The sequence below is a fragment of the Colletotrichum costaricense genome (assembly GCF_030867565.1).
Source record: "Colletotrichum costaricense strain IMI 309622 chromosome Unknown Scaffold_21.1, whole genome shotgun sequence".
Lineage (NCBI taxonomy): Eukaryota > Fungi > Ascomycota > Sordariomycetes > Glomerellales > Glomerellaceae > Colletotrichum > Colletotrichum costaricense.
Window position 1 is genome coordinate 94,195 of NW_026848250.1, and position 20,037 is coordinate 114,231.

The window sequence follows — 20,037 nt, forward strand, 5'->3', positions numbered from 1 at the left end:
GCAAGCTGCAAATATTCGGAAAGGGAACAACATCATGGGCATTCACTAGGATCAATGGGCAACACTACATCCCCATTTACACACGACTGAAAGTATACTGCTCATTGATATGGAAAACCAAGATTTAGAAGCAATGAATTACGCCGTTTCCAGGATATGATTTTACCTAGATTCAAACTCGGGTAAGTGAAAGATGGTATGTTTTCTGTTATGAACGCGCACGACTTTGGGCGCATCTTCCTTTTCTACACAAACGCCGGGTAATGTACAACCTTGCCTTGCCTCCCATCGCCAAATACACAAGCCAGCTAGAAGGCTCCGACGGTTTCCTCTCAGATCAACACCCTTGGCATCTAGTCATCGTCGGTGTATCTGGGTCCGCTGGCTGCTGGAGTCTCGGGTGCGCCATAAGCCGCAGGAGTCGGCGCGCCGTAGTAGGCTGATGAGGAGTTGAAGCCGCTGGCGGCCGGAGTAGGAGCACCAGCAGCCGGTGTGGGCGCCGAGTCTGCTCCCCATCCACCTTGCCATCCGCCGCCTGGAGTTGGGGCACTTGCGGCACCTGGCGTAGGCGCCGAGTAGGCACCAGGAGTAGGGGCGTTGAGAGCTCCGGGTGTTGGTGCACTCAGAAGAGCGCCACCGGGCGTCGGTGCGTCGTAAGAGTTGCCGGGTGTGTAGCCCCATGAGTCGCCCCCGCTGGCACCGGGTGTAGGCGCAGAGCCATAAGCAGGTGTCTTGGATCCAGAGCCCCAGGCATCTCCGCCTCCGTACGCCGGCGTCTTCGAACCAAGGCCAAAGGCGTCATGTGCCGGTGTCTTTGCGCCTGATTGCCACGCAGGGGTTCTTGAACCTCCGCCGTACGCGGTGCGGTTGCCATCTCCGTAGGCAGTTCGAGAGCCATCGGCCCAGGCTGGGGTACGAGATCCGCCGTAATCTGGGCCACTTGACTTCCAAGCAGGTGTACGGCCACCGGTAGGTGCAGGAGCTTGTGTTTGTTAGCATCCGTGTTCAAGAGAATAGCGAAGTTGAGAGCTGACTTACTCCTTGAGCCCCATGCCGGGGTTCTCTCTGGGCCGCCAGAGGCAACAGGGGTTCGGCCTCCTTGCCAGTCTCCTCCATGTCCTCCACGGCCACCACCCGGAGGACCACTGTGTCCACCACGACCTCCACGGCCGTTGATTTCAATCTTGGCTCCTGTGATTCTATCCTTGAAGCTCAAGTGATCTTTAGGTACAGTGATTGTCTTGCTCTTAGTGTGCAGCTCGACACGAGCGTGTGTGTCAGTCGCATCCTTGACAATTCCGAGAAGACCCTTGTAACCGCCCTTTCGGATAATGACTGTCTTGTCGATAGCACGATCACGTCCTCCAAAGCTCTTGGGCGGTGCCATCTTGCTCTCAGATCCGTTGGGGTTGCGCTTCATGGCGGGATTCATCTGATCCAGGTTTGGGCCGGCTGAAAGCACACGCCCACCCTTGGCAGCGATTGTATTGACATTTCCAGCCTTGGTCACGAAGACACCGGCGTTCTCATTACTGTCGGTGTTGTGAAGGAAGAGATAGGCACGGTGGATGTGGATAATCTTGCCCTGGCGTTGCTGACCGCCATACTCCCTGACCACGTCGTCGAGTCTGATTTCGGAGCCGTTTCTATCGGCGGCTACGGCGATCTTCCTCTTCGGCAGTTTGTTGGCGATCTGCGAAGGCATGACTTGCCGCGTGTCTCCGTTCTGGTCGAGAACCATCACGGACTCACGGTCGACCTTGACAATACAGCCAACTGTCGTGGGGTCTAGCTGGACGAGGTCAAACAGCTCGTACTGACCTAGCGAGCCCTGTCCTCCAATGTCGCTAGCTTCCCGCAAATCTTTGCTGAAGACGGTGACTTCGGTGTTGGTTTGATCGGTCAAGAAAGTGACTCGGTCTTCTGAGATCTTGACGACCATACCAACTTCATCACGGAACCTACTGCCGCTAGTAACCTTGACGTGATCTCCAATCCTGAAACGCTTTCTCAGGCCCTTGGTCGGCACCTCAATAATCTGTCCGGCTAGTACTCCTTCTGTGACTTGCATGGTGACAATGTCACCTTGGACGTTGGTGGCCTTTCCAACCACGCCCTTCTGCTCGCCCTCGTAGACTTCAATAATGTCACCAGGCAGGTAGGTTACATTGATGTTGCTGTCCTTCAAGCTCGATGCCAAAGCCTTCAAGTCGAGGTTCTCGGTGCCGTCCTCAGCACCGGAGGCAAACCTGGTAACCTCCTCCAGGGTTGGGTTGACGTCCGTAACCACCAGTTGCTGGATCTTGATATCCTTGACTTGGAAGCCGTTCTCGAACTCGTCGCCCATGTAATTCCACACCTTGGTAGTTGGATTACCCTGGATATGTCTCGGGTGCCGCTTGCGAGCTTCGGTCTCGTTGAAGAGGCGCTGAGGTGGGCGCGGGCCCGCTACGCCGACGGGTCGCTTTCTTTTGCCGTCGGCAGTCACCGCCGACAGCGCATCGTCTCTCATTCCGTAGTCAAGACGAGGGATGAACCGAACTCTGGCCTCGAGGCCGTTCTCAGTGACGTCGATGACCTGAGCAAGATCGCCAGCGTGTTTGGCAGGCTTGCGGAGTCTCACCCATGCGCCGGGTTCCAGGGTGGGGGTCTTGGTAACACGAAGCAAGTCAGGCATATCCTTGATGTCGACGAGAATCATCTTGGATCGCGGGTAGACGTTGAACATGCCGTCGAGAGCAACCATGATGTCGGTGGAGCGATTGGCTTCAACATAGATGTAGCCTTTCATGACGGAGGTCGGGCCACCGCGCTCAAAGGCCGAAATAATGGCCAGCTCGTCCTTGGTCCCAAGTCTCTCTTCGATACGCTTCATGATGGAGAAGACCACCTCCCGCTCCTTACCTTCCTTACATCTGACAGCCCAGATGGTAGGATCGTCGACACTAGGCATCAGCAGGCGCTTAGGAACAACGGCCGAGTCCCCAAAGCCCTTGTTCGGCCGGCGGTTTCCGTAACGCTGTCGAAGGATTTCGGCTTGCTTTTCGGCATCCATACTCGCCTCCATCTCGCGACGACGGTCTAACTCTCTGTGACGCCTGTCGTCATCGAGGCCTCCGCTCTCAGCAATGTCGTCGGGATGGGCATTGTCAATGAAGTCTTCAATCTCCTCGCCATCTTTCTCCTCATCCTCGCCGTCCTCCTCGTCGTCGACTTCGGCCTCGATATCGAAGAAGGCGGCTCGGCGGTCCTTCCTGCGCTTGCGACGATGCCCCTATTGATCAATTATTAGAAAAGTTCACGCCGAGAGAAAGAGGAGGCTATATCAGGGGTTGCGGTGAAGGTAAAGATTTGCCGAGCGCCTTCCCGGCGTAGCTTTGTGTAATAAGGCAGACGGCGCGGGCAGCGACAGGCTTACCTGTTGAACATCGTCTTCGTCCTCGTCGTCCTCATCCTCTTCTTCATCGTCGTCATCGTGTTGGCCCGCATCATCTTCGTCTTCTTCGTCGTCGTCGTCAATTACTCTCGATTTAGAGGGAGCAGGTGCGTCGTCAGCAGGGCTGCTTTCTCGAGCATGGTTGTCGCTGGCTGGTTGGTCGGGTTCCTCGTCAGACAAGTCGGCGGGCGCAGGGTTGAAGTCATCCTCCTCCTCAGAATCCTCGTAGCGGTTGGAAGACATGGTGGGAAATAACGAAACGTCGAGTCAAGAGTTTCGAGTTCGTAATTTTCCCGTGATGTCGCTGATGCGAGGTCCTTTCCGAGGTGAATCTGCAAAAGAAGCAGAGTATCCGTACCAAGGGAAGGAAACAATGGTCCTTCCAACTGGTTCGCCTGATGGCAGGCAGCGACCTTTTCTCCGGCGAATCAATCAAGCGGATAGATGGAGGAAAAGGCCGAAGGCTTTTGGCTGTCGGGTCTCAGGGTGGGATTGAGGTGAAGGCAAAGGTAAAGGAAAAGGCAACGGGAGGATAGAAAGCTTAGAACAAGCAAAGGCAACGACTAAAGACGGGCGAATAACGCGAAGGACATCTCTATCTGAAAAGGGACTAGCGTGGTCGTTCCAGACTGACACCTGAGGCAAATCGATAGGTGGTAGCCTCCAGGTAGGGTAGGTGCTCTGCAGTGGATCCCCCTACCTTCCTCGCAGCTCCTGTCATCCCTCCACTGCATCCCATCTCCGATTGACTTCACTGCATCCCGTCCTGGCTCCACTGAGTTGAGGGAGAAGAAGAAGCTGTGTTGGCATTTATTTGAGTACGTTTGATAGGATGCATGTCCTGCATTGATGAGGCCACTCACAAGTTGGTTCTGGTTCCAATCCACCTCAATCATCAATCTAGGTCAGCAAGTAACCGTGGATGGATGCTGAAGTGACAGAAGTGACAGAAAGAGCAGCAAATACAAGGTCACGATGAATTCTGATTGAGATATGACACTGTGAATGGACGTCACATCTATTATGAATTTTAGATTCACCAGGCCTGTCGCACCTAGGTAGTTCTCTACATTGAAGTTTTGCGTAAGACAGCACACTCCAAATGCCCGATTTGATCGATGGGAGCCGATGGAAGCCTCGGCACCTAGTGCTTCTCCAATTCATCAGAAACAACAGCCCTGAATGAACGCCTTCCATTTATAAAGACTGGGGACTGGCCCCTGCATCTGGGTACTTTCGATCTTCTTCAAGCAAATAGTATCAAGTCAAGTTTAAGCTGAAAATGGTCGGAAGCTCGAGACGAAAGATGAAGGCTGTTGTTATCGACAAATTCGTCAATGTGAGTCCCAGTCTCATAAAATCTTGCTTCAGTTCCACAAAGATGCCTCTAATTCATCCTCAAGGACTTTGATGACATAAAGGTCTCCGACATTGACCGGCCAATCTCTACAGCAGACCGCTACCTCATCCAAGTCAAGGCTGCTGGGGTGAACTTTGTCGATACCCTCTATGTAAGTCCAAGACAAGTTCTCACAAGTCCCCCAAAAGATGAGATGGCTGGCTGATATGATACTTCGCACTTAGGCCAGGGGAAGACACCAAAACAACCGATCCCTGGTACGGCCGCCCTTCACACTAGGCCTCGAGTTCGCCGGCATCATCCTCTCATCACCGCCTACCTCCGAATTCCGTCCTGGCGATAGGGTCTTCGGAGGCAGCACAGGTTCTTACAGCGAGATCATCTCCCTCGACGCCTCGACGCCCCTCCATCGCATCCCTCCCCAATGGACATTCGTCCAAGCCGCCGGGCTAGCCGCCACGCTCCCCGTCTCCTACGCAGCGCTCGTCCAAGCTGGCATAAGAGCCGGCCAGACTGTCTTGGTCCATGCCGCTGCCGGTGGGCTCGGTCTGATGGCCCTTCAGGTTGCCGCGGCCTTGGGATGCCGGGTGATAGGGACGGCGGGCTCATCCGAGAAGTGCAACGTGGCCCAACGTTCGGGGGCTGATATTTGCATCAACTACTCCGAGGATGCAGCGTGGTGGGATCGTGTGCTGGAGCTGACTGACGGGAAGGGTGTCGACGTAGTTTTTGATCCCGTCGGCCTCGTGGACCGAAGCTTAAAGTGCATTGCTCACAGAGGCAAGATACTGATTGTAGGGTTCGCTGGTATCCAGGACGATATGGAGAAAATCGCCATGAATAGAGTCCTACTCAAGCAGGTGTGTTTGATAGGTTATGTAAGTATTGAAGATTCCACAACAACCACCCACTCGAACTAAGGTAGCTAACTAATGCCCCAAAGCGATACGGCGAGAGCTTGCGACGGTATCCTGAAGAGGAGAATGCCATCTGGAACCAGCTGAAACCCTTGATGGAAACTGATAAAATCCGGCCTGTCATCTATCACGCTGAGTATCCTGGTCTTGAACATGTACCCAGGGCTCTCAAGGACATGTCAAACCGCAAGATTTGGGGCAAAGCAGTCATCACTTTGGATAATGACAGTGATGGTCTGCCTTTGACAAAGCTCTAATTCACAGCAATGGACTCCTTGTGCGAAAAGCTGTGTTTTCAAGTTACCTAAAATAGGTACGTGTATTGAGGACACTGGGAACGGCCACATTGGTGCGGGACAAACACCGCACGCTATTATAACATTTCCTTCCGTCTTCCCCGTTCGACTGTGCCCGCCGGTATATAGCCATCCACCGTCCCAAACTTTTGTTCCTGACCATCGACCAGAGGGGGGCCATACTGACTGAGTCCTGTGGTGCATTGAAACCAATTCACCCCCAATGACTGCCTATTCCAAGTGAATTCATTTGAAACATACTTCACAGACAGTATCCCCTACCCTACAGCCGGCTCAAGAGCCGATCCCCAAACGCCAGGCTTTGCGATGCATATATCATGAGTGACCAGCCAGATCTATGAACAGCGCAGCAAGGCGGTCGGATTAGTTGCTGCTCGTCGCCCTTGGTTTCTTTCAGGCGCCGGTTCGCCCACATGTCTTGACACCCCATAGGCCCCTGCCGGCGCTGACTCCCAGCCACTCTCCCTGGTCGCTAGAAAGATGAGGCACCCAAGCAAGGTTGCCGACTTCGTAGTCGCATTGCCAGCTAGCGTATGGGCTTCTCGTGTTGTCTGGCTGGGCAGCACCGTTGGCAGGAGGACCACCACCAAGAGCAGGGTTGTTGTTGTACACATCCCATAGCAGCACCTGGCAGTCGTCGGCTCCCGAAGCTAGAACACCACGCCTCGTAGGCGACCACTCTATGGAGTTCAGGGAGCCTCCGTGGCCCCTGAGTTCGAGAAGAGCCTGTCCAGGATGTCTTACATCAAGGATACGAATGACGTTCGAGTCTTGCGCAAATGTGGCTAGCAAATGGGTATCGTGGGGAGAAGTTGCTAGTCTCAACAATGGCGGAGGGTTCGACATGGTCTGCTGCGCGAGCGTAGGGCTGATACGTCCTCCATTGGCATCTATCATACTTAATCAGCTTCACCAAACTTGCGAAAAAATGGTTCTGGGGGTGGAGGTTACCTCGTTCATCTTTCCCAGTGGGCTCGTAGATGATGGTGCTGTGCTCCAGACTGCGCAAATCGAACATGCGGACGCTACCGTCCTGTCCGCAGCTCACGAATACGTCAACACTGTTGGCGCAGAAGCGGACATCGTAAACCTCCTTATCGTGGGCAATCAATTGTGTCTTGGCCGTCAGCGACGGAATATCCCAAATCGTGCAGGTGGTATCGATACTGGACGTGATTATCAAGCTAGGTGAAACAGTATTCCAGTCTAGCGAAGTAAGCGGTGCAGTATGATCCGGGGTCTTGGAGTTGGACAGAAGCGCGAGAGGCGTGAGTTTCGTAACGGCGGGGTCTCTGGCTCGGTTGGTAATGGAGTTGCTCTGGGAGACAGGGCTTTCGGAGGGAAGAGACCACAGGCGAAGGTGGTCTCCCGACGTCGCGAGCAGGTCAGTAGACTGCTTCTGCGAGGAGGGCGGTTCCCAGAGCAAGCGCGTCACAGGGTAGGAATGTGTAGCCTCGGCGACTTTTTGAAATTCGAGGTTAATTTTGGGGGTGCCCGGCTGGTAGACATCGTTGGGCGTCGGGACCATTTGGGTATCGAGGATTTGGATCTAGAGGGAAGCAATAGTGTTAGCTACACCCAGCTATCAACATCATTGCGACGGAATTCTTACGTAGTTGTGTCCATCTTCTAGATAGCTGCCAACGGCAAGCTTCCCAGCACCGTTGCCCTGGGGAGGCCACTTGCACCAGTCGAAAGCATACAGGGCCCAAGGAGCGAGATAGTTGCTGGTTCCAGGTTGCGCGTTGGCAAGCTCATATGCAGCGCTACCGGGCACGCCATCGGACATGCTCGAGTCGGCGCGGGGTCGAATATCGGCCAAGCCCAAGGGGGTGTTCGAGATGTTTCGCTGGGAGCCGGGCGCATTGTACTTTTGGTCTGGCGGAGACATGAACTGGGATCCAGAGCCGCTGGGGGTAGTGGGTGTGTAGGGCGCAAAGGACGAGCCACCTTCGTATCCGGCAGCAGGCGAGGAGCGCGAGTAGCTGTGGGACAGGCTCAAGCTGGGAGGCTTGGAAGGTGTCTGATAGTCTTGCTGCTGCTGCTGAGGCTGCATGGCAGACATACTGGGAGCGGTGTTGGCAGAGATGGCGGGAGGTCGACCACCTGCACCACCTGGTTGCAAGACGTTGGGCACCGACGATGTGCTCTGGTAAGGCGGCGCCTGGGGGTGGGAGTTTGGGGAGGACTGCTCCAGCTTGATATGGGGTGCGGCGGGGGCAGCAGAGGATGATGAGTATTCGCGGGGTGAAGGCTGGCCGTGCTGGATCATGCCCGCTGGCATGTGCAATTCGTCTGACTGGGAGCTATAGGTGCCAGTGCGTCGCGGGGTGCCAGTTTGGAACTGGGGTTGCGACTGCTGCGGCGACTGCTGCTGCTGCTGTTGCTGTTGCTGGTTCATGGCTGCGAGAGCAGAGGAAGAAGATGGCGAGGAGGATGAGGAGGGCGTTGGCGCGGGCAGCAGTGTGACGGAGGGGGAAAGGCCCGGCGGCCCTGATGTCTGAGTCGCAGTGGAGTGGGTAGGCAGCGAGTTGGGAGAGTCTCGGTGCAGCTGCTGGCCATGGGCCGGAAGCAGAGCGGCGGGGATGGAGGCACGCTGCTGGTTGTGCTGGGAGTGGGACTGGGAGCGGGAATGGGAGAAAGGAGGGATATTGGAGGAAGAGGAAGGCGGGTGAGAGGAAGAAGAGGGAGAGTAGGGGTTGGACTGGGAGTAGGAGTGGGAATACGAATGGGAGTGAGAGTGAGATTGAGATTGAGATTGAAAGTGAGAGTAAGAATGAGAATGAGACTGAGAGCGTGAATGGGAGGACTGATGAGGCTGGAGGGCGCGGGCGGAAGCGGAGTCGGTCGCTGTTGTGGGCGTACGAGTGGCCGCGGCGCTGTTGGTGGTGGTGTCGCTAATGGTTTTGTTCCTATTGTTCGGCGTGTTCTGGTAATAGTCGTTGTCCCAGTGGAAGTTGGGGACGGCGGGGGGGTCTTTGGGCACTAATGGCCCAGGCGCACCAGCGGCGACTGCTGTTGTTGTGGATGCGGACGTTGAGGCCGGTGGTGTCGAGGTTGAGGATGACTTCAAGGCTTCCGGGGTGTATTGAAGGGAGGAAGTAGTGGAGGGAGAAGCGAGCCCGATGCCGAGCCCGGCGTGAGGAGGACCGCCTGAAGGATGTGAGTGGTGGTTGGGCTGGAAGTAGCCAGACTGTCGTTGTTGCTGTTGCTGCTGGTGTTGCAGTTGTTGCTGAGAATACGGCGAATATTGCGATTGTTGCGACTGCTGGGAGTACACCGACGACGAGTAGGAAGGTACCGGGTTGGGCAGCGGTGGGCGGGTGTGGCCAGCCGTGGTACCACTGCTACTACTACCTGTACCTGCGGTTGTACCTGCAGTTGGAGGGTCATTCAAATTGACATTGGCATTGGCAGTCGCATTGGAGGCTGAAGCTGCCGCTGCCGCTGACGCTGACGAAGCATTTCCTCCAGAGAGTCCAGACTCAAAGGTAGAAGAAGAAGGAGGACCGCCGGAACCTGGAGGGGAAGTGGTGGCGGCGGCAGCGGCAGCGGCCGGGGCTCCAATGGACCCCAAGGCCTGGGCCGCTTGCCAAAGAGCCGAAGACGCGCTTAGGCGATGCTGGTGGTGCGGACGCCATTGTTGCTGTGGCTGCTGTTGTGTCTCGGGGTCGATGCTCTGCTGCGAGGCTGTTCGACGATGGCCCAGAAAGTGCATCATGTTTTCTTCGGTTGAATTTCCCTCGTTGTACGACTCAAACAATGTGCGCGCGTGGGGTGGATGGGACGCGGGACGAACGAGAACCCAAAAAAAAACAAAGCAACACAAAAAAGATGAACAAGAATGGCCACAACGACAACGACGATCAGGGAACTAGACACACAAGGGACGAGGGGGAAGAGAAAGCGACGCACACGGCAGCAGGACAGGGGCAGACGGTGGCAGTGCGGCGTGTCCACGTCCTCGGCATCCGCAGTCTTAGTCTTCCAGGTTGTCTGATCTGATGACTTGGTGAGAGTGAGAAGTGAACTTGTCCAACGGCTGTATGCTCAGCTTCTCATCCGTCTAGCAACACATCCTTTACTTTGTAGACCCGGCAGAAAACTCACGCGAGTTTACGGCGGCATCCCTCTGACTAATGAATGTCCGACTCGTTCATTATTGATGGGCCCTACCGACTGAATTGGACATGGACATGGACCTGGGCGTTGGGCATAGACGGACAACGGAGACACGGAGACGCGGTTACAGACGCCGCCGGGGATGATGGCAGTAAGGAAAATAGAGCCAAGGCAGGCGACTCATCTCATTAGTTGATTGAAACTTTGAGGAGAAAGTGTCCATCATAAGAAATTGCCCGTCGCCGCGGCCATCGCTTGCACAATAGATATGAAAAGACACCCAACAATGGCAAGACTATGAGACGCGCAAAATACCGTGTTCTGGGGAGCCAGACGGTGCTCAATTTCTTGATCAAGCACATGGACACCAGCTCCAGAGAGAAGCTCTACGCATCACAGTGTGTCTCACTCTCGGTAGGCAGAAGACGCAGACAGATTATATGAGCAAGAATCTTTTCTCGGCCGCACTGACTGGGCCTCATACTTCCCGTTCTCCGTTTGTTTGGTGAGCTGTATGGATAATAGGCAATGTTGAAAGGATTATGTTCCAACATCCAACAGCAATGGCATCGTCCAATGGCGCATTCCCACATACATGCTTATCGATAACCAAGATGTCGAGGCCGTGCTTACATAAGGCCGGCAAGTAGCTTTTAGGTAGGTACCTACTGTGTAAGGTATGTGCCTGGTGCTACAGATGGTAGAAAGACCCGCCGTGTGACGTCTGTCTCGCACCAGCGCCTGTGGCACATGCTCAGAGCTCGTGAGCTCTTGCTTCCCGAGCCAAAGATACTTTTTATTTGGTACCTTCACAGCTGGCCTCGCGCGCTCCCATCGACGACATTGCTGTGCTATGTCCTATAGATCTCATACATTACCCATAGCATCTTGCCGTATCCCACGTCCAACACTCATCACCAATGCCTACTTGTTGTTATTGACATCCTATTCCTTTAGCTAGAGCGCATACATACTTGATCGTGCCTCTGAAAAGCACGCTCAGGAACCTTGTCAACCACGACATTCCTGGTGACCGCCCCATCGCCAGCCAATTCTCCCACTTCTGCCCAGCAGCGTCAGATGCGACCTGATGGCATCCGGTTCGCACAGTTTCCTCGACCGACTCTCACCGAGCCGACAACGATCTCCCATTCTACCACTCTACACATCCCGACCGAAGCCTTCAGATGACTACGACCTCGATGATCTGTCCCCCAGACCCGATGTATCGCTGCTGTCAGAGTCGCCTCCGCTGCCCATCAAAATGTCGAAAGGGCGCTCCCCTTCCCCCGTAGATCCATGGGACGACGACCCTTTTGGTCCGGCGGGCTCCGTCTCCAAGTTGAAGCCGAAGGCCATGTTCGTTGGCCCGCCGCCGCCCATAGCTACCTCGGTGGTGTTGCAGCCCTCCGCATCGTCGGGGAGGCGGGGATCCCGAGGCAACACACACAAGAACGAGGCCAAGAGCATGTCGTCCAGCCGGCTTGCGTTTGGGAGCATTCTGTTCGACCATAGCTCGCGCGACTCAAGCAAGTCCCGCGTTGACTCTGTCTGGCGGAATCTACAACACCGAGAACGAGCTCTCCACAAAGAGGTACAGCGATTACTAGACATACAAGCCACAAGACTTGGATCCGGCGCCGAGTTTCTCGATGCTAGCACTGTAGGAGCTGAGACGTGGAGTGATTCTGGGAGTAGTACGCCAACGGGAACGTTCTATTCCACAGCGACGTCCAGGTCACGCATGATGGCCTCGCTAGACCCACCCGTACGCGCGACTCCTCGCGGCGATATTATACCTGTTCGACAACCCAAGGTACAGGGGCAGCAGGGCCTTCGTGCGGCGCGAAGCGGATTGCGACAGGCGTTGGCAGCCCTGACTGGTCTCAAGACGGAAGAAAATGCGTATATCGAGTCAGCCCTCTCTCAACGAAGAAAAGCTTTGTCGTATCTAGACAAGTTGGACAAGCGCAGGGTCAGCATCTCTGCCGAGTTGCATAGCTTGGCTGATGACGATGAGGAGCCTCTCGCAAAGGAGCTGCGAGGCCTGGGAGAGCAGCATGATTCTTTGGGTCAGGAGATACGCGAGCTCGAGGAGAAGCTCGTTGGTATGAGGAATCGGCACCGATGGCTGGAGCGAAAGATGGAAGACGTTCACAACCGCCGAGAGGCGGGCTTGAGTGGCTACAGGGGTGCGTTGAGGGAGGTCGAAGGTGAGGTCACAGCCCTCCTACGCCGGCCTCCGATCGAGCCCCTGGATCTAGATGTTGTCGAAGCTGTATCACGGAACGACTCTGGAACCGGAACCGACATCCAAGAGCTGCCCGGTGGTGCTGAGTTCTTCCGCATGATACCTGCGCGACGGACACTGAGCATGGCCAAGGACTGGTGGGAAAGTGAAATGGACTTTCTCCAGAAGCGAAAGGCGCAGATCGATAAGGATCGCGATGCGCTAGATCAAGGCACGGAGTTATGGCAGGAAACGGTGAAACTCGTTACGACATTCGAGGCAGACCTGCGCCAGTCTCTAAGCGGCGGTGCTTCCTCGGCCAAGGGCAAACAGACTCCTCGTGCACAGCAAGAAGGCGTTGAAGCTCTCTTGCCGCGGATGGCGAAGGTAATCTTGGAGCTTGAAGCAAACATGAGGACAGCCCAGCAGAACACTTGGAATCTTCTCATCTGCGCCGTTGGCGCTGAACTCGAAGCGTTCAGAGATGCCGAGGCTCTCCTTCGAGGAAGTCTACCAAAGCCTCAAGCAGCGGCGACGAAAGTTGAGGACATCGAAGAACCCTGGCACAACGGCGATGACCAAGAGGCGCAAATCTCGCAAGCGAATTTGGCCACAGCTACGACAGAAACCCATCACGGAGAGAGTGACAATGAGGTCCCGCCCGACCTGCTAGTGTCACATCTAGAAGAGCACGACGACGACCGTTCCCATGTCGGGTCCATACGAACTTCGTCTTCGAGGCGTGACAGCGACAATGAGGTTCCTCCAGAGTTCCTTGCCGAACACAGCAACGATGAGGGTATAGACTGATATGAAGGTGCCATGACTTTGTATGCGTAGCATTTGTAAAGGGTATAACCCCGATGTCAGCTGTGCCTCAGTAGCTTCCTGTGCTACCAAAGCAGATGTTACTGAAGCATGCATCTTTTGACACGTAGTTCTTACACTTTTGGGAAATGAATTATGTTTTTTGATTGGGCTGGCAAAGCTGGGTACAGCAGGCAGGACAGGATACCCCGCAGGCCATGATTTAAGCCGGCGTTGGCTGGGGTGTTAATTAGTTGGAACTTCTTATGGAGCAGTCTGTTTATAGCCATCCACGAATTGACTTTTTTGTCTCTCTCCATAATGCCACCTGCATTCATAGTCTCACATCATAGGGCTAGGATTCGTCAAGCAAGGGAGCTATGGCGCACGAAAGGAGCTGCAGTGGCAGACTGTGGCGCATTGGATTTGGACGGTAACCTCGGCTATGGCCGCTGTCCCGCGACGAGGACAATCCCGAAAGTGGGGTCCACAGGTCCGGTGGTAAGGATTTACACGGGGTAGCCCGGTGCCCAAAGGGGGACTTTTCGCAATGATAAAACCAAGAGTTCGCCGGTGAAGGCTCGGTTTCCTGTTCCCCAAGGTACAGTTAAAGAAAGTGCGCCCCGATCTCGCCCATAACGCCTGCACGCAGAGACGCGAGTCTGCTTCTTCGAGATTCCGATAATCAGCGATTTCAGCACACGAGAACACCCGGTTCAAGATCCGCCGATACCCTTGGATTTACACCGCCCGGGAACGGAACCTCCCCATACCGATTTCTTCCGAGCAGTCGCAGAGCGTTTCCAGCATCGCACTGCGGCAACAAATGGCCTAGTGAATAAGGTTGTAGATGAATGAACAAGGGGAGATTCGACTCCAGATCGTCATTGAGAACGGCGGCCGGGATTCGTTGGAAAACGGATATACTGGTGTTGTCTCGATCTCGATGTCTCGATTTATCGCCTGCGTTCGAACCAACCGCTGGAGCCGGCAATTGCGACCGACTGATCCATCACCCACTCGCCGACACCGAGATACTTCTCGATCCACTTCGTCATGTCCTTGTTTTCGCCGGCAGCTCTGTCCGTCTTGAAACTGGGTCTGACGATTCCCAGATTGGGCACATGTTAGCCGCCGCAGAGTCTTGTCTTTGTCGTCATCGAGGGCAGAGATCCAGTATTCGCATCGGAATTTCGAGAAAGTTAACTCACGTCAGGCCGGTCGAGCGCTGCATACCCGCGAGGAAGGCGGAGACTAGGAACGACCCAAGAATTAGCGAACCGATCGACTCGAGATTATGCATCCAACAGTAGGACAACCAAAGAAGAGTGGCTGGGGAGGGGACTTACAGAGCACCGCATCGAATGCGTAATGAGTCAAACGTCCAATCTTTGACCAGAGGCCCAGAGTCAGCAAGTTGAGGAGCTAGGGAGGTGTTAAGACTGCGCGAGCAAATCTCCAAGCTAATGTAGGCAGCGAGGCGAGCCAGAAGCACTCGCCAGCAGCCCGGCAGGGGAAAAGGCTGGACCAACCATTTTGGTGCAAGTTGTTGAAAAGGTCTGTCTGATTCGATTTCCTTTGTCGCTTTTTCTACGCTCGATGACGTTGCTCTGTTCGAGTGTTTCTTGTTATCGTTGCCGTCGTCGTCTCGTGGTTGTTGCAGCGTTCTCTCAAAAGTCAAAAGGCTGGAGTTCGAAGGTTGTTGGTCATGAGACAAGGCTCGCCTGGCGGTGGCAGGCACACTGGAGCAATTGGAGTATGATCCCTCCCCCAGCTGACTGGCTGTGCTGTCGAAGTGGACTGTGCACACCTCAAAAGCAGCCTTAGTGCCTGAGGCTTTAAATCTCTTGTCTTGATATGATAAGGTGCCTAGGTACCTAGGTGCATGTCTTATCTTATCTAAGGCACGTTACCTTCGGTTGATGGACTGAGGTTTCCCTCAGGTGCATCGTCGAGTGTCGTATCTTCAGTGGGAGTCAAAGTCTTGCAAGTGCAAGGTCGATTAAGCTCATCCTCGCGTGGCTTCAAGTGGAGCAGCATCGCTTTTATGGCTTGCCGACCATTATCTGTCTTACCGTCTTCGATGTACCCCAAGTCTCATGCCCAAGGTACCCTACCTGGGGGTTTTGAGTGCTTCATTTCATCTCTCGGATGGAGCTCTTCATGGCAACATCAGTTTGCGGGTGTCACTCTTGTAGCACAACCCCTGCAATGTAATGAGGGAAATAGAAGCAAGAAGCGCGACTCGGACCCGAACCATCGAGACGGTTTGAATCGCGTCACCAACAAAGCGGATTAGCCGGAGCTCGGATGGGGGCCTGGACTTGTTCTCCTCCGCGGCACAAGTGGAATTGTCCGACGGTGCACCGGCGGTGGCCCACCTATCCTTGAGATGGTGAGATGGTCATTGGCCGGATGCGGATGTTGAGAGGTTGGAGCTGCCCGGAGCTGACAGAGTCATGGACAAATGCATTGTCGCCATTTGCCATTTTCATGAGAGGTGCGAGGCATTGCCAAGGTGCAAGTGGGCCAGGGGACCTCTCCACTCCGATACTCTGGCCTGGAGACTGGAGAGAGACCCAGCGGCCTTTCCATTCATTGCAGTCCCAGGATGGAGGGGCATATTTTCACGGAGGGGCTCTTTGCCGTTTTTCTAGGTGACATGGATGCGTTCCATTTTCCATTTTCTCGAGGGGTCGGGCGTCCGGGCTGGTTTGCCGTTTGGCAAAGGAAGTTAGAACCAGAGGTGGAAGCTCAGACCCGGAGCCAAAACTAAAAGAGCCAAAGGAAATGTGTGGTCTGCTACCGCCGCCGCCGCCGCCCGCCGCGGCATGGGCTTCTAGTTTGTTGAGTGTTTGAGGCTTTAAACAAATCGGGCAGCTCAACTCGCCTCAGACTCGACTCAGCCCAAGGGAGCTTGGTCGGAGCTCCGTCGCAGAATGGAAGCTGCACCAGTGTGCAACAGACTGTCAGATGGATGCAAGTGCATGATGGGCACGAAGTAGTGGGAGATGGTGAAGCAAAATAAAACGAGAAAATACCCGAAGTTGGAGCTAGACAGTTGGATGTTGCTGGATCCAATGGAAGCGACGGAAATCCCTCACTGTCACCCATTTTATCCGGCCATCACTCCAGGCAGGTCCTCCCATCATTCGATCCTCTTGCGCTCTCACTTTCTCTTCCTACTATTCACGGCGTCATTGCTGTTGCTATTACTCTCATTACGTCTACGGAGTACTGCCCAGCTCGATAGGCTCGAGCGTTGGAGAATAAATAGCACGACGTACGGATATACGGTACGGATACTCGGTGAGTGGATCATTGCCGTCGTATCATTGCATTGCGTTGCGTTGATGGCCCCTTGGATGTTTCTGTTGTGGTTTCCAGTTGGCATCTATTTATTTTCTTGTTTACCGTCTGGTGAAACCACGCTGTTTTTCTGGGCTGGCCTGACGTCCGGACCTCACCTCACCAGGCTCACCTCACCTCGCATCACCCAATCTTGGGGCGCCTCACCATATCCCGGGCCGTTTTGGTATGTGCTATTTGCGTAAACCTTGTTCGGGCCGTGGGCTTGTTCCTTCATTGGCCAAGCGTTTCCAGTTGGTGGATGAGCATGTCAGAGTGAGGTGAAAAAAAAAAAGGTGAGATGAGCAAGAGAGGAAGCAGGAACACATTCAATGCTCCAATGAGAAGGTCCTGGTCATGCCCTTCTGTATTTCCTTCCGTCGTCTCTTTTTTTCTTGGTTGCCGTGCCTCAACATTGGACGGCATGAGATGGCAAAAAAAGATGGATGAAAGTGGGAGGTGCCAGGCTGGTGCGAAGCGCGGGACCCTGAAGCCTCAGCTTAGGTAAGGCAGGTAAGGTAGGCGTACCTATGGCAGGGTACCTGTCACCGCAAGCTCCTCACATTGGTGGGGGGCCCAGTCGCTACTGCCAAAGCTGCACTTTGCCCACTTCAGTTCCATTGCTTCCATTTCCAATTCTGGCAGGGATTGGGGGGAAGGTGCGTGGGTGCTTGGGTGCTCCCCTCCTGCCATCCGGCCACGGACCAAAGTGCACGGACCACTCCGTTGGATTGAGGGGCAGCTACGCTCCTCAGCACCTTCTCAGCACCTTTCTCCCCTCACCTCACCAAACGGGGGTGGTGCCGGCCGGTGCAGGGAACAAGTTCAACGAGGGGCAAAGCGGCGGCCACCCGGGCAGACTGAGGAAGAAAAAAAAAGAGGGAGAAAAAAAAAAAGGCGCCGACACCACCGCCGACGCAGGCCACAGCAAATGGAAGCAGCAAGCAGAGGATGGGGAGTGCGCCGCCGGGCAGCTTCACACTTCACTTGGGTTTGTTTGGGCCAGGAGCAAATTGTTTCTCGTCCCTGCTCCTCGTGTGTCTCTGCCTCTGCCCGTCTGAATGTGGTCTTCAACAAATACCTAGCTGAGGCTGATGCTCAAATACATCATCTTGTGCATAAACCTGCATTGGCTTGACCACCCCCAAAAAACAAAGAGTCTCACTCGTCAACCTCGTCGGTTTGGATGACCTTTTTTTATCGTATTTTTTTTTATTAGTTATCTCTCCCCTTGGCCTTACGTACCTTGCCTGACCTTGCCTTGACCTCTCCCTCTCTGTGTCTTCTCTCTACCCACCCCCACTCCCAGCAGGATTTAACAACCGCATTAGACCCCTCCTCCTCTTCTTCCACACTCCTCCCTTTCGCCTCGACCATCCTTAAGTAGCACACTTCTCCTCTGCTACATCTATTCTCCATCCTACGGTGATCGACTTTTCCTATCAACTCCCCTCATCACCCGTCCAAACCCATACCTATACATCTAGACACAATGGCTGCTACCGCCAAGGATCATCTCGATGTCGGCGGCAAGATCGCATGGCTCTCCAGCCTCGATACCGCCTACCAGCCCGAGAAGAACTACCGCCGTTCTTCCATCATCTGCACCATTGGCCCCAAGACCAACTCCGTCGAGGCCATCAACGCTCTGCGCAAGGCCGGTCTGAACGTTGTTCGCATGAACTTCTCCGTAAGCTCCCCCAACCCCATCACAGACGCTAAAAGTCAACCCCCACCAAAGTCTGCCTATCTTGCTAACCCCTCGCTTCTGAACAGCACGGCAGCTACGAGTACCACCAGTCCGTCATTGACAATGCCCGCGCCGCCGAGAAGGCTCAGCCCGGCCGTCAGATCGCCATTGCCCTCGACACCAAGGGCCCCGAGATCCGCACCGGAAACACAAAGAACGATGAGGATCTCCCCATCTCCGCCGGCAAGATCCTGAACTTCACCACCGATGAGCAATACGCCACGGCTTGCGACACCGACAACATGTAAGCTCTTCTCTCTCTCAAAGGCTCTCCCCATGGCATTACTAACCGCTGTTTTGATAGGTACGTCGACTACAAGAACATCACCAAGGTCATTGAGCCCGGCCGTATCATCTACGTCGACGACGGTGTCCTCGCCTTCGATGTCCTCAGCGTCAAGGATGACAAGACCGTCGAGGTCCGCGCACGCAACAACGGCTTCATTTCCTCCAAGAAGGGTGTTAACCTGCCCAACACCGATGTCGATCTTCCCGCCCTTTCCGAGAAGGACAAGAACGATCTCAGATTCGGCGTCAAGAACAATGTCGACATGGTCTTTGCCTCCTTCATTCGCCGCGGCCAAGACATCAAGGACATCCGCGATGTTCTCGGCCCCGAGGGCAAGCACATCCAGATTATCGCCAAGATTGAGAACCGTCAAGGCCTCAACAACTTCGAGGAGATCCTCACCGAGACTGACGGTGTCATGGTCGCCCGTGGTGATCTCGGTATCGAGATTCCCGCCGCCGAGGTCTTCGCTGCCCAGAAGAAGATGATCGCCCTCTGCAACAGAGCCGGCAAGCCCGTCATCTGCGCTACCCAGATGCTCGAGTCCATGATCAAGAACCCCCGCCCTACCCGTGCCGAGATCAGTGACGTTGGTAACGCTATCACCGACGGTGCCGACTGTGTCATGTTGTCCGGCGAGACCGCCAAGGGCAGCTACCCCAACGAGGCCGTTTCCGAGATGCACGAGGCCTGCCTCAAGGCCGAGAACACCATCCCCTACGTTTCCCACTTCGAGGAGATGTGCACCCTGGTCAAGCGCCCCGTCAGCGTTGTCGAGTCATGCGCCATGGCCGCTGTCAGAGCTTCCCTCGACCTGAACGCTGGCGGCATCATCGTTCTCTCCACATCCGGAGAGTCTGCTCGCCTTCTGTCCAAGTACCGCCCCGTCTGCCCCATCTTCATGGTCACAAGAAACGCCTCCGCATCCCGCTACGCTCACTTGTACCGTGGTGTCTACCCCTTCCTGTTCCCCGAGGCCAAGCCCGACTTCAGCAAGGTTAACTGGCAAGAGGATGTCGATCGCCGCATCAAGTGGGGTGTTGAGCACGCTTTGGAGCTCAACGTTGTTAGCAAGGGTGACACTCTGGTCGTTGTCCAGGGCTGGAAGGGCGGCATGGGTAACACCAACACCCTTCGTATCGTCAAGGCCGACCCCGAGCACCTTGGCATTGGAACTTTGTAATGGATTGGATTGCGGACGAGGAATGAAAAAGAGAAGAGAGGCCCGTCGGCGAGCGGGAGATACCAAAGTACCTAGTAAACCGTGATAGACGATGGTGGACTATACTGTCCAGCACACACGAGTATGATTTGCAAACATGAATAAAGTTGATATCACCTTCCAAGAATCTTCCTCGAAGCGATTACCTGTGCCGAAGTCCATCCGAAGTTGGATGATGAATCAATCAATCAATCAGACGAATCTAAGCTGTCGCGGGGCGCCCAGAATGACGGGCCCAA

At 54.8% G+C, this 20,037-nt stretch overlaps 7 protein-coding genes across 7 annotated transcripts; 4 read left to right on the forward strand and 3 right to left on the reverse strand.

The window, feature by feature from the left end:
* Positions 1-353: 353 nt before the first annotated feature.
* On the reverse strand, positions 354-3,679 carry CCOS01_14524 (uncharacterized protein; the record flags this gene model as incomplete). The annotated part of the gene is made up of 3 exons (XM_060462667.1): positions 354-982; positions 1,039-3,274; positions 3,419-3,679. The coding sequence occupies 3 exons, from the start codon at positions 3,677-3,679 to the stop codon at positions 354-356; spliced, it is 3,126 nt and encodes a 1,041-aa protein (XP_060306498.1).
* Positions 3,680-4,718: 1,039 nt separating this feature from the next.
* Positions 4,719-5,970, forward strand: CCOS01_14525 (zeta-crystallin; the record flags this gene model as incomplete). The annotated part of the gene is made up of 4 exons (XM_060462668.1): positions 4,719-4,775; positions 4,840-4,947; positions 5,021-5,674; positions 5,740-5,970. 4 exons carry the CDS (start codon positions 4,719-4,721, stop codon positions 5,968-5,970), a joined length of 1,050 nt encoding a protein of 349 aa, XP_060306499.1.
* Positions 5,971-6,423: 453 nt separating this feature from the next.
* On the reverse strand, positions 6,424-9,751 carry CCOS01_14526 (WD domain-containing protein; the record flags this gene model as incomplete). The annotated part of the gene is made up of 3 exons (XM_060462669.1): positions 6,424-6,920; positions 6,982-7,579; positions 7,643-9,751. The coding sequence occupies 3 exons, from the start codon at positions 9,749-9,751 to the stop codon at positions 6,424-6,426; spliced, it is 3,204 nt and encodes a 1,067-aa protein (XP_060306500.1).
* A 1,491-nt stretch (positions 9,752-11,242) lies between these two features.
* On the forward strand, positions 11,243-13,192 carry CCOS01_14527 (uncharacterized protein; the record flags this gene model as incomplete). The annotated part of the gene is made up of 1 exon (XM_060462670.1): positions 11,243-13,192. The coding sequence occupies one exon, from the start codon at positions 11,243-11,245 to the stop codon at positions 13,190-13,192; it is 1,950 nt and encodes a 649-aa protein (XP_060306501.1).
* A 953-nt stretch (positions 13,193-14,145) lies between these two features.
* Positions 14,146-14,724, reverse strand: CCOS01_14528 (uncharacterized protein; the record flags this gene model as incomplete). The annotated part of the gene is made up of 4 exons (XM_060462671.1): positions 14,146-14,290; positions 14,401-14,443; positions 14,539-14,614; positions 14,722-14,724. 4 exons carry the CDS (start codon positions 14,722-14,724, stop codon positions 14,146-14,148), a joined length of 267 nt encoding a protein of 88 aa, XP_060306502.1.
* Positions 14,725-16,200: 1,476 nt separating this feature from the next.
* CCOS01_14529 (uncharacterized protein) lies at positions 16,201-16,743 on the forward strand (the record flags this gene model as incomplete). Its single annotated transcript, XM_060462672.1, has 1 exon — positions 16,201-16,743. One exon carries the CDS (start codon positions 16,201-16,203, stop codon positions 16,741-16,743), a length of 543 nt encoding a protein of 180 aa, XP_060306503.1.
* A 1,286-nt stretch (positions 16,744-18,029) lies between these two features.
* On the forward strand, positions 18,030-19,759 carry CCOS01_14530 (pyruvate kinase; the record flags this gene model as incomplete). Its single annotated transcript, XM_060462673.1, has 3 exons — positions 18,030-18,227; positions 18,314-18,531; positions 18,592-19,759. The coding sequence occupies 3 exons, from the start codon at positions 18,030-18,032 to the stop codon at positions 19,757-19,759; spliced, it is 1,584 nt and encodes a 527-aa protein (XP_060306504.1).
* Positions 19,760-20,037: the final 278 nt, after the last annotated feature.